This window comes from Lonchura striata, chromosome 3, assembly GCF_046129695.1.
Source record: "Lonchura striata isolate bLonStr1 chromosome 3, bLonStr1.mat, whole genome shotgun sequence".
In the NCBI taxonomy this organism is placed as follows: Eukaryota; Metazoa; Chordata; class Aves; order Passeriformes; family Estrildidae; genus Lonchura; species Lonchura striata.
This window is the reverse complement of record NC_134605.1, coordinates 38,872,732-38,888,799: the sequence shown is the minus strand read 5'-3', so window position 1 is coordinate 38,888,799 and position 16,068 is coordinate 38,872,732. Positions and strand designations below refer to the sequence as shown.

Sequence of the window (16,068 nt, the reverse complement as noted above, 5' to 3'; positions counted from 1 at the left end):
AAATTCACTTTGTCTAGTTTTATAATAATAATAAAAAAAATATTTCAGGACATTTTAAAATGTCCTTTCTATACCAGATCTGTTATTTTAACTTTCACTGTGATTGGAAGGGTAGTTTGACGTGGCCTGCTTGGTGATTCCAGTTCTGCCAGGCCAGGCGGCTGCAGCATGCCAGCTCTGTGTCTGGGAAGCCAGCAGTTAGTGTTGGCATTAGCCATCCCTGCCAACAGAGGAGGCAGAGCCGCCTCACAGGCACACACATTCCTGTCCCCTCCACTGGAAAAAATATTGAGTAGGCACAGATATTTTTTTAGTGATTCAGATCAGGGAACTGAACTGGTTTAAAATTAGCGTTCTGGGGTGGTATTTGGACCAGTTCTCCAGTTCAGTTCATTCTGTGGCTGTGGGAATACTTGTGCCAATAGAGAGGAAGTAGGAAATGATGGCCTGGAGATGGCAGAGTGAGGCCACAAGCGAGGGCTTATGCCAGGACTAATGATATTCTTTTAATGAGCCAAGACCTTTTTTTCTAAAATAAAGCAAACCTCTACACAGCCTCCAAACCCATGTTTATCTCTGTGAGAAGCAGGTGGCTTTAGCTTCTCTCCTCCTTCCCAGAAGAACTCGTTTCAGTTCCGTTTCTCAGCATCTCTTATAGCTGCACCCATCTTCCAGCAGGTTAACTGGGCAAGGGCTGTTATATTTTCTTCTTCAGTGAAATCATAGAATCATTTAGGTTGGAAAAGACCTTTAAGATCATTAAGCCTAATCATTAACCTGGTCCTGCCAAGTCCACGACTAAATCACGTCCCTAAGTGCCGCACTTAGACATAGTCTAAATACTTTGAGGGATGGTGACTCAAGTGCTTCTCTTGGCAACTTGTTCCCATGCTTGGCAATAATTTTTGTGAGGAAATTTTTCCTAATAGTCAATCTGACTCTTCCCTGACAGAGCTTGAGGCCACTTCTTATTGTCCTATTGCTAGTTGCCCAGGAGAAGAGACCATACAACCTCCTTTCTTCAGGTACTTGTAGAAAGCGAAGTCTTCCCTGAACCTCCTTTTCTCCAGGCTGAGCCTCCCCAGCTCCCTCAGCCAATCCTTACAAGAGTTGTGTTCCTAACCCTCTTCCAGCTCTGCTGCCCTTCTTTGGACTCACTCCAACACCTCCATATCCTTCTTGCTCAAAACCTGAACACAGGATTTGAGGTGTAGCCTCACCAGGGCTGAGTACAAAGCACTGCCCTCATCTCACTATTCTTGACACAAGCCTGGATGCCATTGTCCTTCTTGCCCACGTGGGCACATGCTGGCTCATGTCCAGCTGGCTGCCCACCAGCACCCCCAGGTCCTTTTCCTCTGAGCAGCTTTCCAAGCACTTGCCCCACAGCCTGTGGCAGTGCAACAGGTCAACACTCCCCCGCTGCCTCGGTGTCACTTGATGCAAACTTGATGGAAGCACACTCAATCCCTTCATCAGATCATCAATAAAGATATTACACAGGATTAGCCCCAATACTGAGCCATGGGAGACACCACAGGAGGCACAGCTGGATGTTTCAACACTTATGTTTTCCATGTATCACTATGACTCCAGAAGCCAATAGATTTTAAAGCTTTGTGTGCTCAAAGACACACAGTAATGCTTCAGAATTCAGTCATGCTGCTAAAAGGATTACTTTCCATCTATTACCAGTTTAAGTGTTACTACATAACAGGTAGAGCCCCTTGAATATCCCTTTCCAATTTTTTCTGTCTCATATTTCTTCTTGCATGTTTTTGGATCTTCTGAAGTCTAGAGACATGCCATAAAATAGTCCCTAACATCAAGTACTAGGAAGCAATTCTCTTTTCAAGCTCAAGTTTTGCTTTTTAAAATTTTAAAAAATTGTTAGTTTTATTATTTCAACTTTCTTAAGTTAAGAGGAGCGAGTTGTGCATTTGAAGAGACGATCTGGGGAGTAGAAAGTAAAAAGAGATGAGGAGAGGACTCTGAAGTCAAGGAAGCAACTAAATACATAAACATTAAGAACATAGTAAAATCACAGTGGAAGAAAAATAAAGCATTTTTCAGTCCCCAAGGCATTCAATAGTAAGGTTCTACTGTGCTTTTCTGAAATGCTCCTTGATGTCTTTGCTTGCAGTTCCTAAGCAGCCCAGCTAGACCGAGATGCCCTTGAAAAGCTTTTTGGAAGCTGTAAAAATTCTCTTTTTTCTGTGATGATGGGAGGGAGAACCTTGTTACAAGTCTGTATAGTAGCTGCATTGTCTTTTCCTCCCATCTGACATATACGTCTATTTTCTCCTTTGGGAGCTGAAGTAAAAGAACAATCTCAGTCTCCTAATTGGTAGATGTTCTGCCCCACATCATTGTGCATAATAAGATTTCATATGTTGCAGATATTAAAGGAAATGTCAGAATATTAAATCAGATCCCAGTAGCATATTAAGGCAAAGGTGTCACATTCCAGTGAATGTATATCATGTGAATCACACAGCATACACGGCAAACTATGAATTTGAGATGACTGCTTTGTGACTTTAATTATGGTTCAAAGGTAAGTGGTTATTACAGGACTTTTGATTTAAAAAAATATTGGAGGCAAAAATCCGCATTGCTAGTGAAATCTTGAATTTCATATTTTTGTTGTGTGTCAAAAGATGTTTAACTTTGAAGAATGTCACTGTGTTTAGGTAGACAATATGACTTGGGAAGCATTTTATATCGTCTTGACCACAACTGTATGTCTTCCCTGTATATTGAAGCATATGAATAAGTATTTGAACCTTTTTTAAATAGCATAGCTTACTCTATGATATAATTAATTGCACACTTTAATCTCTAGTTGATGAAAAAAGATAAAACTGCCATTTTTGTGTTGTGCATATGGGGAGTTAGATTATTGCTTTGTGTTATACATAGTGTTGCATATTTCTCTGTATATCTCATGTTAGGGTTGTTTTGGGATTTGAAAAGATACATGAAATTCGCATATTAAGGATTAAAATGACTTAATATGATGAATTGCCTTTTTTTTTTGTCCATTAAGTTAATCAAGAATTTGGATATTGAATATTCCACATGTGCTCTTTATAATTAATTTTGCACACTTGTTAGATGAGTAGGAAGACATCTACAAGATGTTGAAATTTCTTGCAGATATTTGATGATACATCAGCAAGGAAGACTCACTTCCAGTTGTGGGCAGGCTCAGATATGCAGGAAGAGAACCTCATGCACTTCCTGCTGCCTGGTGACTTAGGTTTGAGAAGTGACACTACACTTAAGAGCAGGTGATAATTTGTATATCTGAAATTAAATAAGGCAAATGTCATCTAACATGCTAAATATATCCAAATAAAAGTGCAGTCTTGTGACAACAACCAGTCCTAAACCAAGACATTTTGTAGTTTGTCTTTCTTGCCTTTGCTAGTCAGCAGTAAAATAGAACCTCAGACTATATTGTTCTTGATGAATTAAGAAATTGTTGTGTCTTAGTGAATAGCAAATGAAACTTAACTAACCTTTTGACGGGTAAAATGATAATGTATTTTTTTCTGGTTTCATACTTCCTATGTTGCTGTATGAGACACAGAATGTAGAACTTTTTTTTTCTCCAATGGTTTCTTCAGCTCCTATTTAAAAAACACACAAGGATAGATATGCCTGTAATCTGGACCTTAGTACTGTCACTACATTAATTTAAAACGGTCCTTCAAAAATTGTCTAAAAAGCCTAACAAGTACAACAAGAAAGAAATTAATACTAAAGTTTTAAAGTGATTAATAATTTTTTATTTACAAATCTTATTTTTGTTGTGTCTAACATGGGGGGGTAGGTGTTCATACAACTGTAAGCCAAATTTTCAGTGTGTAATATATTTTGAAAATATTCCATGTGTCATTTGTCCTGTTAGATGTAATGCCTACCAAGGTAAATTTGCATGCCCCATTGGTTATTCTTTGACATTACTCACAGTTAATCTCTTTCTGTAAAAAAATCTAGCAAATATGTGACAGCCTTCAACTAAAATTTCAGCTGTGAAACACATAATATCAATCATTGTGTTTTCTCTGAAAGAGCTGTCTTGCAGTGGCAGAATATTCCAGCCCCGTTTTATGGAAGGACATTTGAAGCTGGGTTTTTCCTCTGTGTTGCAGTGCGGGTGCAAACCTTTAGCGTCCTGAGTTTACATACCCACTTGTCAGAGTGCACTGTCTCCTTTCTGGCTGAAAATACCAGGTGGTATTTTCTTCACTGGGGACAGGAGATGCCAGTTGGGAAGAATAAGAGGAAAATGGTGCAATCTGTGCCCCCATTCTGGTAGAGCATCCAGGATGTGGCTGGATTATGTATAAGCCCTGGAGCTAGGCATAGCTAGAGAGTTTAAGGTTCTTCAAGGTCATATGAATAGTTTCATATATAAAAAAAGGATATTAATTCAGGTCACTCAGTTCAACTAAATATGATGCTTTTGTATACCTTGTTAAGTTTTGTGCCTTACATGTGTGGTTTTATTAGATAATTAAAGGGAAAAATGTTACCTAAATTGGTACTTTGCTGAATAAAATTTGCAAGCCCCATTATACACTTTTCTGTTTCTAAGGATTTCAATGGCAAACAGTGGTCTGGTTTTTCTGCTCGCTTTAGTGTCAGCTTGCTCTGTCAATGATTACTAGAAGTAGATATGGGTGCTCCAGTAAATGTTGAATGCACTATTACTCCTGTTAGGTGTAGGATGTCTCTCAGAGCCTATTAAAGGAAAATTGCCTATTAGCAGATTTTTAACATATTCCTCTCTTTTTAATATCGTTCACAGATAGTCTGAATAAACAGTAAATATATGCTGTTCATAATGAAGTTCTTCCATCCAATTTTCTATTGTATAACATTTGCTCAAAGGATATTCATAAATATTCATGTGGTAAGACCGTTCATATTTCAGTTACTAAGAATCATCCTTCCTTCAGAAAACTTCCATTCCTTTATAGGAGAACATGATGACTGTCTGATTGTCCAAAGGAAAGAAAGCAGAATTGTATCTTTGGCAATCTCCTTCATGTTGGAGTAGAAGCTTATGTAATATGAAGGAAATTGGATTTTTGGGTTCTTTGGCTTATATTTCTACCTAAGCCACCAAAATCCAGCAAGAACAGTATATAGTATCAGCCAAGAAAGTTAAAAGCTCAGTGACACTGCTGAAAATCAAAAAAAAAAGGAGAATTAAGGCTGATACTCTTCCATGAAAGCTAGACATTGTAATATCCATCCTAAGAGCAGTCCACAGCTGACTGAGGTGTGTGTGGCCAGTGAAGCTGCTGCACGTTCTCATGAGTGTAAGAAGCAAAGCACACATGGGAGCAGTCAATACAGCAGCTGTGACACTTGCCAATCTGATGCTCCATCACTAACACAGATACTTTTGTAAGAGTTAAAATGTCTGTCATCTGGTGAAAACTCAATCAGATATTGTTTTCTTATTTCTGGAACTATTATTTCTCCAGCACTCCTGGGTCTCCCTTTACAAATAGGAACAAGCCACGTAGCCTCATAGTGTAGCTCATTTGGCAGTCTGAAAGTTACACTATAACCATGTGACTGGTGGGTGCTTAGGAGGGATTGAGGAAGATTTTTAAGCAACTGAACCAAGAAGACATCAATGGTATGAAGGGGAGATTTAGTTGTATATTAGGAAAAGGTTTGTCAGAAGGTGGTTTGTCAGAAGGTGGTTGGGCACTGGAACAGGCTCCTCAGAGAAAGGGTCACAGCACCAGCCTGACAGAGCTCAAGAAGTGTTTGGACAATGCTCTCAGACACATGGTGGGATTCTTGGGGCTGTCACATGCAGGGCCAGGAGATGGACTTAATAATCTTTATGGGTCCCTTCCGACTCAGGACATTATGATAGTTCTGCTCCAGCATGGCACAGAGATGGTTTACCCTCTTAGTGCCACTGTGTAATTTTTTTTTTTTTTTTTTTTTAATCTTACTGTTGAGGTAGTCTACTGAAAACTTTTCAGGACTTTTGTCTCCATCTAAGCTACTTGCATCTTTGCAAAATACCTATTCAAAATCTATCAAGAACTTATTTTGATGCCTGTTTTTAGGAATGTTTAAAGGTGTTGAATGGAATCCACTAAGTGGAATATCACCAGATCAAGCAAAACAGGTCTTTTTAAAGTCACTCTCCTGTGGTTGATGTACATCTATTTATACTAGTTACTCTTCATATAATTGTCAGTGTGTTGGATGATGCTTTTAGCAACAAGGGAATGACATAGATGGGGATATAAGAGACACTCTGCTTTTGCCTTGAGTTACAAGTGCAAGATTAAACAGTTATGTTTGTTTCTCTTGGGATTAGAGAAGACTGTGTCCAAGGAGCCTGTGTCCTGCCAGTTCATCAGACCCAGTTAGACAAGACGCATGACTTCGCTTTCCCCTTCCTTCTGAGCAGTGTTTTTAATTTGCATGATGGCTGAAGGGGTCTGCACCTCCACTGGAATACTACATATACAGAAAAGGATCACAATTACTGAAGCTTGTGATACACAGCCAGGAGGTGAGAGAAAGGGGAAAAAGCACTTTCCTTCCTGCCTCTTCGCTTGTATCCCCATCCAACCAACATGGCTGATCACTCGTCAGTGCTGGGGAGAGATGGTCAGTCACTGTCTGTCTTCTGCAGTGCTGGCAGGGCAGTGTGCCTTTTTGAGAGAGAATACTCCAGTGAAGTGTGCGCTAAATAGTACCTAGCTATGTACAGCAGCTAGAAAGGCTGAGACACACATTGGTATATTGGTGTAATGAGAGCAAACCCAAGCACTTCTTTAGGCAAAGCCCATCCCATATTATTGAAAGAAACATCAAAAAGAAAAAGAGCCACCTTATGTATTCATTGAGGAAACAAAAGCCATATGGCAATTTGTTCAGCATTCGAGATGAGGAAACAGCAGTCACTGAAAGAGTCATATACAATCTAACCACTGGGGGGAAAGTGTTGTTCCTTATTCAGCTGATTGGTGTCCTTTGGAAACATCTGCTCTTGCTCCCGAGTTTCTTTGATGAGAGCATAAATGAAGCTGCGTAATTCACCTTTTCTGTAGCATTGTCTCTTGGGCCTCTGTTGTGGGAGTCTCATTTTCCTTTTCTCTGCATGTTGTGTTCTGATAATCTTATTTGTTCTGTCTGTGGTGTCTCTGCTTCTGAGGCTTTCTTATTTTGTTCTGGATATTTTTCTGGCTTTCTGATGGACTTACTGAGGTATTGGTAATACTGATTGCATTTGCAAGGAAGATACTATCAATTTACAGTTTTTTACTTTTACAGTGACAGCTAAATTTACTCAAGTAGCAGAGTCATTCTAGGTTTGCTCATAAATTGTTGATTCACATAAAAAAAGAGAAGGCCTAATTTCAATATAGGGCCTGATGTTCTGTGTAACAGAATTTCTCTTGGTAATTATATCATCCAGTTTGTGGTAGATATCTTGGACTTGCATGTTCTATCATTTAGAAATTGATGACTCATCTGGCATTGGCTACTGGCATCCTTCTCACTTGGGTGCTGTTCAGGCTGTTCTGATGCCCCCTGTTAATTTTTGAAGCCTGGGTCCTTCAGTTCTTTACTGCTCTTGGTATGGTCCATCTGTACACAGAAAGAACCTTTGGCTTTCATTAGATATTAATTCAGAATTCTCCATTTTTCTTTTAAAAATTCAAACTCTAGTCTATGTAACATCTAATTTTTGGAGATTCCTCTTGGAGAGTTTGTCTTGAATCCTGACTATAAGCTTTTTGTTTTGGGAGTTTTTTAAGCCTTTTTCCAGCTGAAGTAAACTTTATTTTGCTATTAAGCTCACTGGGAGGAGGGACAGACATAATATTGTATTTATTTATTTTGTGTTATAGCATATATGATTCTAGTTTTAAAAAGCATCTTTCGGACTGCTGATGAGTATTACTGGTTGTTGCCAATGTGTCATATGTCCCCTCCACAATTTTTGTTTATTGTTGTCTTAAACAGAGACATTTGGATATTTTTTTCCTCCATAAAGTTTCTCAGCAGTTAAAATTGCTCAGAGGAGATAAATAATTTAAAGACATGAATGTCTAAGTGCAGTTAATATTTTACATTGTAGATTGATCTGACAGTAGTGTGTTTATAAATGTTATGCTGAATGTTCCAATGTTTATTTTTGAATGTTTAATCAAATTTATTTTTTGGCTTGCACCTTTTTATTAGAATCACTGTGAAAAGTGGTTATTGTCTGACTTATGTGAAAGTTTCATCTAATGTTCTTGATCTCATTTGTTTTTCTGAAGAAAGGTTAAGTTCAATGTCTTGAGGCATGCCACAAGGAACTGTAATAGAATTTGCTTTTCACATATCTATCCCTATGCTTTAATTTTGCATGCACATGTATTTTGTTTAATTTCTGCATTTGTATTTTTATGCACATTTTAATGTAAATTTTACATCTCAGATGCTTTTGCTTTTTTTGCAAAAGTTGGAATATATTCTGCAATATCTCTGATGCCTGGTAGAGTTAAGGTGGTTGGTTGTCCCACTGTATTTAATCGCTAATCACCTGTCTGAAAGCAGAGTAAGAATACAAGAAGAGAATGCCTATTTCCATGCCTGTTTCATGTCAGGGATGTAAGAGAGTTACTTCCTAACCCTGGGCAGGATGGTCAGTGTTATAGTCTAAACATTAGCATACAAGGCTACTTTCTGCTCTGATATGCAGAATAAATAAATTGCCAATACATAGTGTTTGATTTGAAAAAAAAATGTTTATTTTTGTGGTAAAGAACAAATTTCTGAATGTAGTAAGTGTACCTGATAGTTAGGTATTAAGTCATGGCCTGTGTAATTTTATTGGAAGTTTATTACAACACAGGCACATTTAATGGTGAATGCATGTCCCTGTATGTGAAATCACCACTGATGTAATGAGAAGGGAAGGTTGGGTAAATCTGCCAGTGTAATAGTAACAGGCACTCATATACTTCATGTTACTACACAGAGCCTGTGTATTCAAAGCTGGGAAATTATCATCTCCTCTGCATTAATAAAGATGTCAGTGACCAGAGATGTATCTGTGATGGGAAGGGTTCAGGGACCTTTCCCTGGACTTGTCTGGTTGTTCTTTAAGGCTCAAGTATCTTACACAAGTGGGAATGTGTGAGGCTGCCAAAAGCCATTGCCAGTACAAAGCCTGGTCCAGCTTGTGCCAGGACACCTCTTTGCCAGGGAAAAGGCAGGACAGAAGTAGCAGCAGCTGTGTGGTGTGTCAGGACAGGTGAGGGGGAGATCAAGTAATCAGCTGAGTGCCTGAGGCCTTTGTAACACTGCAGATTTTACTGCAGCAAGGTTGTGAGGAGACACAAAACTTGACTAGAGAGACTGCATCAGCAAGTAATTTTGGCATTGACCAACTAAATTGCCTTTTAGACTATTCATTGTTTTGCATGTGTATAGGTGTACCTATATATAGCTGAGGTTTTCTTCTTGGACACTTGCCCCTGCTTCAGGATCTTTAGTTGGGGAAACAAGGAAACTGCAATGGCAGAAGGCTCCTAGGCTTGACATGGCTTGCACTGGGGCAGCACAGTGAAAGCAACCCCCAAAGATATTTTTGTTGCAAACCAAGAGAATTAGAGAAGCAATCAGAAGGTGTGCTGAGAAGGGAAAAGGAAGAAACAGACTGTCAAGACTGTCACAGTGAAGCATTTACCTTAGGCTGGAGTAGCACCAGGGTCCAGGCATAGCAGAGTCAGGCTCTATGAGATTATAGAGCCCAGCACTAACAGCAGCCTTTTCAATCTAGCCTCCTTTTTAATTAAACCATAAATGACAAAATATTCTTTTTTTCTTTTTTCTTGTTCATATACTTCTTTGGGTGGATATAGGCCATGGTGAGCTTTAGGCAGAAGAATAGGATAAAGAACCTGAGAAAAAATCAGATATTGACTGGCATTGCTAGCCAAGGTAGTTCACAGCAGAGCTCAGATATGCAAGTAAAGCAATATACACCTCTCTTTTAGAGCAGATGGACTTGAGAGGTGTTGTCATTTAACCTCCAAGTCTTCTCAGGCTGTAGTGATGTCCGAGGTTATGGGAGAAAGGCATGTCTAGGTGCTCCTTGGTAGTCAGAAAGGAAAGGCTGCCATGGAAAAGGAGCCTGAACTGTGTGTAAACAGGCAGAGAAAGCTCTTTGGTCTCTGAAACACACTGAGATTCATTAGGTTTTGAAGAACAGCTGAAAAATGTGATTTTGTTGTGGGGAGTTGGGGGTGCAGCTGTAAGTCTGCATGCTTTCTGTGCAGCTCAAAATTACAGCCCGTAAATAGATGTACATACTTAACCTCCTAGAAGGGCTGTAGCTCCCTGCTGTAGTACAATAAGAATAGTAATACTTGCCATTTAGATTGTGCTTTCTCTTTTCAGAGCTGTGCCAGTGTTAGGCATTTCAATGTAAAGCGGGCGGGTGATTGTGAACAGGATATGGTGAGCTTTTCAATTTCGGGGGGGCGGGGGGGGGGGGGGGAGACGGGGACGACAGTGCTATTTTGCATACTCCCCGGAATAAAGAGACTCAAAGCCTTCTATTCTGGCAGTGGGGGCACGACATCTTTCAGCTTTCTTCCAGGAGCCACTCTCACAGGGGAGCCGATTTCTTCTCGGATCTGACCACCACAGCCCTCAGTAATTATAGCAGCGTCTGAATTCTGAGCTAAAAACAGAAGTGCAGCATGTGCCTATTCCCCATGTGATTCAGAAAGCAGGAAATTGAAAGAGCCTGACTGAGAGGAGAGGGAGCGCAAAGCAATAGACACATCCAATGTTTGTCTGAAACCTGCTACGCCTGGGACGCAGGAGCTGCCGTCCGTGATTCTGCTGCAGCTCAGCCGGGCGCATTGGGCGTAGCGGGGCCGAAGGCAGGGGGAGCGGCGGGCCGGCGCTGGGCTGGCCGCGCCGCGATGTGAGCAGCGCGCAGCGGAGCCAGCGCAGCGCCTGCATGCTCCGGGCTGCCCGCGGGCTGCCCCGGCCCCGGCGCGCTCCTCCGGCGGCAGTCCGGCTGTGGCCGGCTCCATGAGCCAAGCCAGGCGCTCCGGAGCAGCTCCTGCCTGTGGATATAACCAGGGGGCAATCGGGATGCGCTGAGCTTGCTCCGCCGGCGCCGCAGCTCCTTCGTGCTCCGCGCCGCAGGCGGGACAGGGCGATGGACATGAACATGAAGAAGTTCACAGTGCGTCGCTTCTTCTCCGTCTATCTCCGCAAGAAGTCTCGATCAAAGAGCTCGAGCCTAAGTAGATTCGAGGTAAAATTCGCCTTAACTTAGTTAAATGTAGCAAATGCTGTTAGGTGCGGGTAGCAGACGTACAAGAGAATGCCTGCATTTACTGATGTGATAAGTAGTTAAAGGTGCTCTTTCCCTGGAGGTGGTGATATTCGCACCCAATGTTCTTTGTTTCGGTATAATTCAGTGCTTTTTCTCGGTAGTATTCAATACATTGCATAATATACTTAGTGTGCTGCCAAGAGTCCTTTTATCAGCCTTGCAGGGGAGGAGGAAGCTGGTTCAGGACATCATGAAGTTGTAGGAAATAATTACAGATCCACTTAAATTAGCACAAATGACACCATAGTTTGAAATAGCCTCATATTTTAGTCTTCCCCTGCGCGTGTACCATTCTTTCTTAGTGCTAGGTTTCCAAATAATTAATCAGTTTGCTAGTGCCTTTCAAATACATGTGGTATGTTAGGGATTCTCTTGATTATTTCTCCATAGGTTCTCATGTTTGCACATATTTTTTGCATTTATCATCTCTCTTGGTATTTTTTCATTTGCTGTGTTTTAGGAGAAGTTGTTCTTTAGAAGCTGGGGGGACAATGTCAAACTAAACCTTTCATGATTTAGCGGTGTGGGGAGATGAGGGCAGTTCAAGTAGGAGGCATTAGCAAATTGGAATGTGTGAATGGGTTAGAACCCGGATTTCTGCCTGCCTTCCTCAAACCATTGTTCTTCAGCCCTGTATTTGGAGCTGTGAATAGTCGGCAGGATGTGAGATCAATTGAATAGATGTCAGTTATATTTATTTTGTTCACTTTACCATTGCAGATGATCTGCAACCTCTGCATTAAAATAGAGGTAGATGGGGCCTGATTCCCTTCTGTCTCACATTTATTTTGTGCTGGTGTACTTCAATTGACCTCTGAGGAGTTACTCTGATTTGCACTGGTACTCCCAAGAGGATGATTAGTCTTACGCTGTGTGAATACATTTTGAAACGTTATTCCCTTAGTGTCCTATTTAAAGCACCAGGTAATTGTTCGAACATAAAGTTCTTCATGTGTCATTGCTTAAACAGGGCATGCTGAAAAGCCAAGTTTTTGACCTGTGTCTTTTGTTGGTTTTTATATTCTTTCCTAACTATTTAAAACCAACTTCCCTGAAAAATGAGCATGTAGAATTTTATTTTCATCATCAAACAGACATGCTAAGTATTTAAAACAAACTAATAACTCCCTCCTTGGAACAGTCTCATCCCAGGAGGACTGAGGGGAGAGATTGGGATACCTTTCCTTTCCTGATTGTCTAGTCAGAATCACAGAGTTTAAGCTAGAATAAATGTTCCTTGTAACACACTGTAAATTCTCTAAACTCGTGCTCCAACAGAGACAAGTAGACCTGGAGTTACTTGAAGGAGTTCTGAGACAAATGAGTATCTTCACAGGCCACCAGTGTCAAGGTGGGATGTTGGGAGGGGAGTTGGAATGGAGAGAGCAGAGCCCCACCAGAGCTCATAACTACTCATTTGACAGTGCCATAGTCCGGGAGAAACAGATTCCACCATCCTAATTATTTAACTTAGTAGATAATCCAGTGTGAATGACCAATACAACTCAGCACTTATATCAGGCTGGACTCTTGCTTCACTTACAAAAAAAAAAAAAAAAGAAAGCATCTTTGCAATCCCGTTGACCACCAGTGTTAGATTTACTGGACTTTCTCCATAATTAGGAAATAGTTTTCCCTTATGTGAGTTGTACTGTAACAATTTTTTCCTGTTTTTCAATAATTTGCTTCAAGAAGCAACCTGATATATATTCTGTCGCACATGTAGCTTCAGAGCATTTAATCTACATCCCTCCTTTCTTCCCTGGCTTGTCAGTAATGACCAACTTGATGGAAAGTGACTCAGTATTATAATGGAGTGAAGAATAGGGGCTGTTCCAGCTATAAAAAAAAAAAAAAATATTCATAAAATCTGTTCTGCTATTTAAGTGTGAAAATCATCAGAAATGTTTCTTCTTTGGGCAGGGGGCAACAGCCAAACGTGAACATCAAGTCTCCTCTGTGGTTTTCATCTTCTGAGTATTTCTGTGTATAAATTTGTAATTGCAGGCTAACAAGTGCTTATCAGACAAACAGAAAGTGTGAGGAAGCCTGTTAGATGGTTTTTTTAGAAGTGAGAATATTCTTCATCCTAGTAGATAGATATTTTTAAAGATGCACCATGGAATGAGTAAAAGTAAAATAAAGGAAAGAAATTTGGAAAAAACCACATGGGGCATTGCTTTGCTTAGTGTGCATTAGCTAATGTACCTGGCAGAAATTTTGTTGCACAATGTAATTTGAAATTTGGATGGGAACTGTTTTTACTACATTCTGTGGGATTTTTGTTATGTTGTTCTTTTGGCAAGTTGGGAAGGAGGGTTGAAGGGTTTAAGATAGATGCTCCTAGGCTCAAGCATTTAATTTGCCTAAAATACCACTCTTAGACTAGATTAAAAAGTAATACAATATTAGTTATTATTATAATGATTAATTACTTTTTCTAATGTGATATTCTACATTTCAAATTAATTTGTAATGAGAATGGTAGCTTACAGGGCCAGGATACAGCTGCAGAAAAGGACTTAGCAAATCACAGCTTGTAACCTTACCTTTACTTGATTGTTTCAGATGCCAGTGTTATTGCTATGCCTTTAACAACAAGATGATCACCTTGGGTAAACAGCTGGGTTTCACACTTTGTCCTGCTACAAGAGGCAGAGTGCTCTCTGGTAAATGAAATGGTATTAGGGTTTCATTTCATCTTGTCTAAAATTCACACCCTTTTTATTATTCTGGAAAAATCTGGCTGAAATTTGAATTTATTTGGCTACAGTTTAGGGGTTTCAGTTTATATTATTTTTCAGTATGGCTTGCATTGTCCTTCATTGAAAAGGTATCTAGTGATGTAATTTTATTGAATGTGCAGAGCCAAGTTTTGCCCTTCTACATGCACAGAGTTCTGATTGAAGTCAGCTGAAAATCCAGCAAAGTCAATGGGAACTGCATGTGTGCATCTGAGAAAGGGCTTTGTTTATGGTTCTTGCTGAGTGTTGATGAACATGAATGTGAAACCATCAGGATAAAATACACACAGTGGAGATCTGCTAAAGACTTTGAGACCCAGTGGAATGTATCTTCTGGCAGTGAGCAATATCACTTGATTTATAAATAAAAATTTAAATATGCCATTGGAATAAGCTAGGAAATACCTAAGCATATACAGAATTTCATAATAATAATTCCAATGATGCAAGAGTATTTTTTTTTCCTTTTGAGGAAACTACAAATTAAAACATTACCTTTTATTTTTGGAGATGTTTCTGACTTTTGTGTTCCTGACGTATTTTTAATTCATTATTCTTACACTTTTAGTCTTCTAATTTGTTTTTAGTCTTACTGGCAATAATGAATCCAAATTATGTTTAATCTATGTATGGGGCTTAGAGCCTAGCAGAATTATTGGAAATTAATTCAGAATTAATTTGGGGCCTGGTGTGCTTTGGCATGGTCAGTATGAGAGACAGGATCTCCTAAGGATGATTCAAGTGTGGGTCCTCTTTGTTTTAAGCACTGGTGGAAAGGAAATGGAGGCGAGCCTATGCAGGCTTGTTTAGTAGTGCAGAAGGACTGGCACTGCCTTTGTAATACTTTTTTACAAGGGATTTTTGGTTCTAATCTTGGGCTCTGATTCTGATTTCCTACAAGCTAAAGTTACAGCAGCCTTAGGAAAGAGCCAAAAAAGTGCTGAGCTAGACTGCTTCTTTTCCACAGTGGCTGGAGAAACAATGCTTTGCTTGCAAACACTTGTGAATTCTGCACTTTTATAAAGAGAAATTATGTTCCGTATCACCAGTATGTCTTTTATTCTGTCTTTTTAAAATTATTTTTATAGTTACTCACTTGGTAGAGGAATAGAGTCTTCCTATCAAATGTTAGCCAGAATAAAGGCAAGTTAAAGAAAGGGAGATGGGGATTATCAGCCCAAGAACATCTCTGCAAGGTGTAAGTCCTGAGGCAGCTTTAGTTTTACTTTTTTTTCCCTGTGGTAATGATCATATTTTTGCTGTGTGTTCTTGTTACAGCAGAAGGTACCGACACTGTTGTAGTGTCTAACTTGCCCCAGCTGCCGGCAAGACTTTTACAAGAAAATGCTGCAGTCTTGTAGTCTTGCATGGCTTGCTGGGGGGAAGGGAGGCAGGGATGGGAGAGAGGGCAAGAGCAGGATGAGTGTGTAGTCCCTCAGGTCACTTGAGGAGCCAAGAAATCCATTTTTCAGGCTCATTTTGTTAACTTGCTGTGTCATTACAGACGGTTCAGACCTTTGTGCTTTGCATTTCCCATTTGAAAAAAGGAAAATTGTGATAAATATTCCAGTCCTTTGATACTATTGTACCTATTTACCCTGGTTTGAGGGCAATACTGATATGTGTACCCTTTCATAACAAAGCAATTGCTTCCAATTCCCCAACTGCTTCTGACTTTATCCCAGATAAATTCTCATGTGCCTCAGGCTTGATATGTGTTCCTTCCAACAAGCCTTAAATTAACTGCTGAGGTACAGAAAGGAAAAATTAAGCACATAGATGTAGGGATAATGTACACAGAAAATTGGGACTGAAAGGTCTCTAAAAACCCTTGATCTAGACCCCTCTTCCTCCTTAGGCAGCATCAGCTATATCTAAACTCTTCCACCAAAGACATTTTTCTAACCTCTTATTGAAAGC

The 16,068-nt window shown here is 39.9% G+C and overlaps 1 protein-coding gene across 4 annotated transcripts in view; it reads left to right on the top strand.

Moving 5' to 3' along the window:
* The window catches only part of RPS6KA2 (ribosomal protein S6 kinase A2), a 279,656-nt gene that overhangs the window by 106,492 nt on the left and 157,096 nt on the right, over positions 1-16,068 (top strand). The window contains exon 1 of one of the 4 annotated variants that reach the window (XM_021544170.2): positions 10,589-11,323. The exons of the other annotated variants lie outside the window; for them this stretch is intronic. Coding sequence (XP_021399845.1) covers positions 11,225-11,323 — 99 coding nt within the window. The 5' untranslated portion in view covers positions 10,589-11,224. Of the gene's footprint in view, positions 1-10,588; positions 11,324-16,068 lie in introns of those variants that run through there. 4 annotated transcript variants of the gene reach the window in all.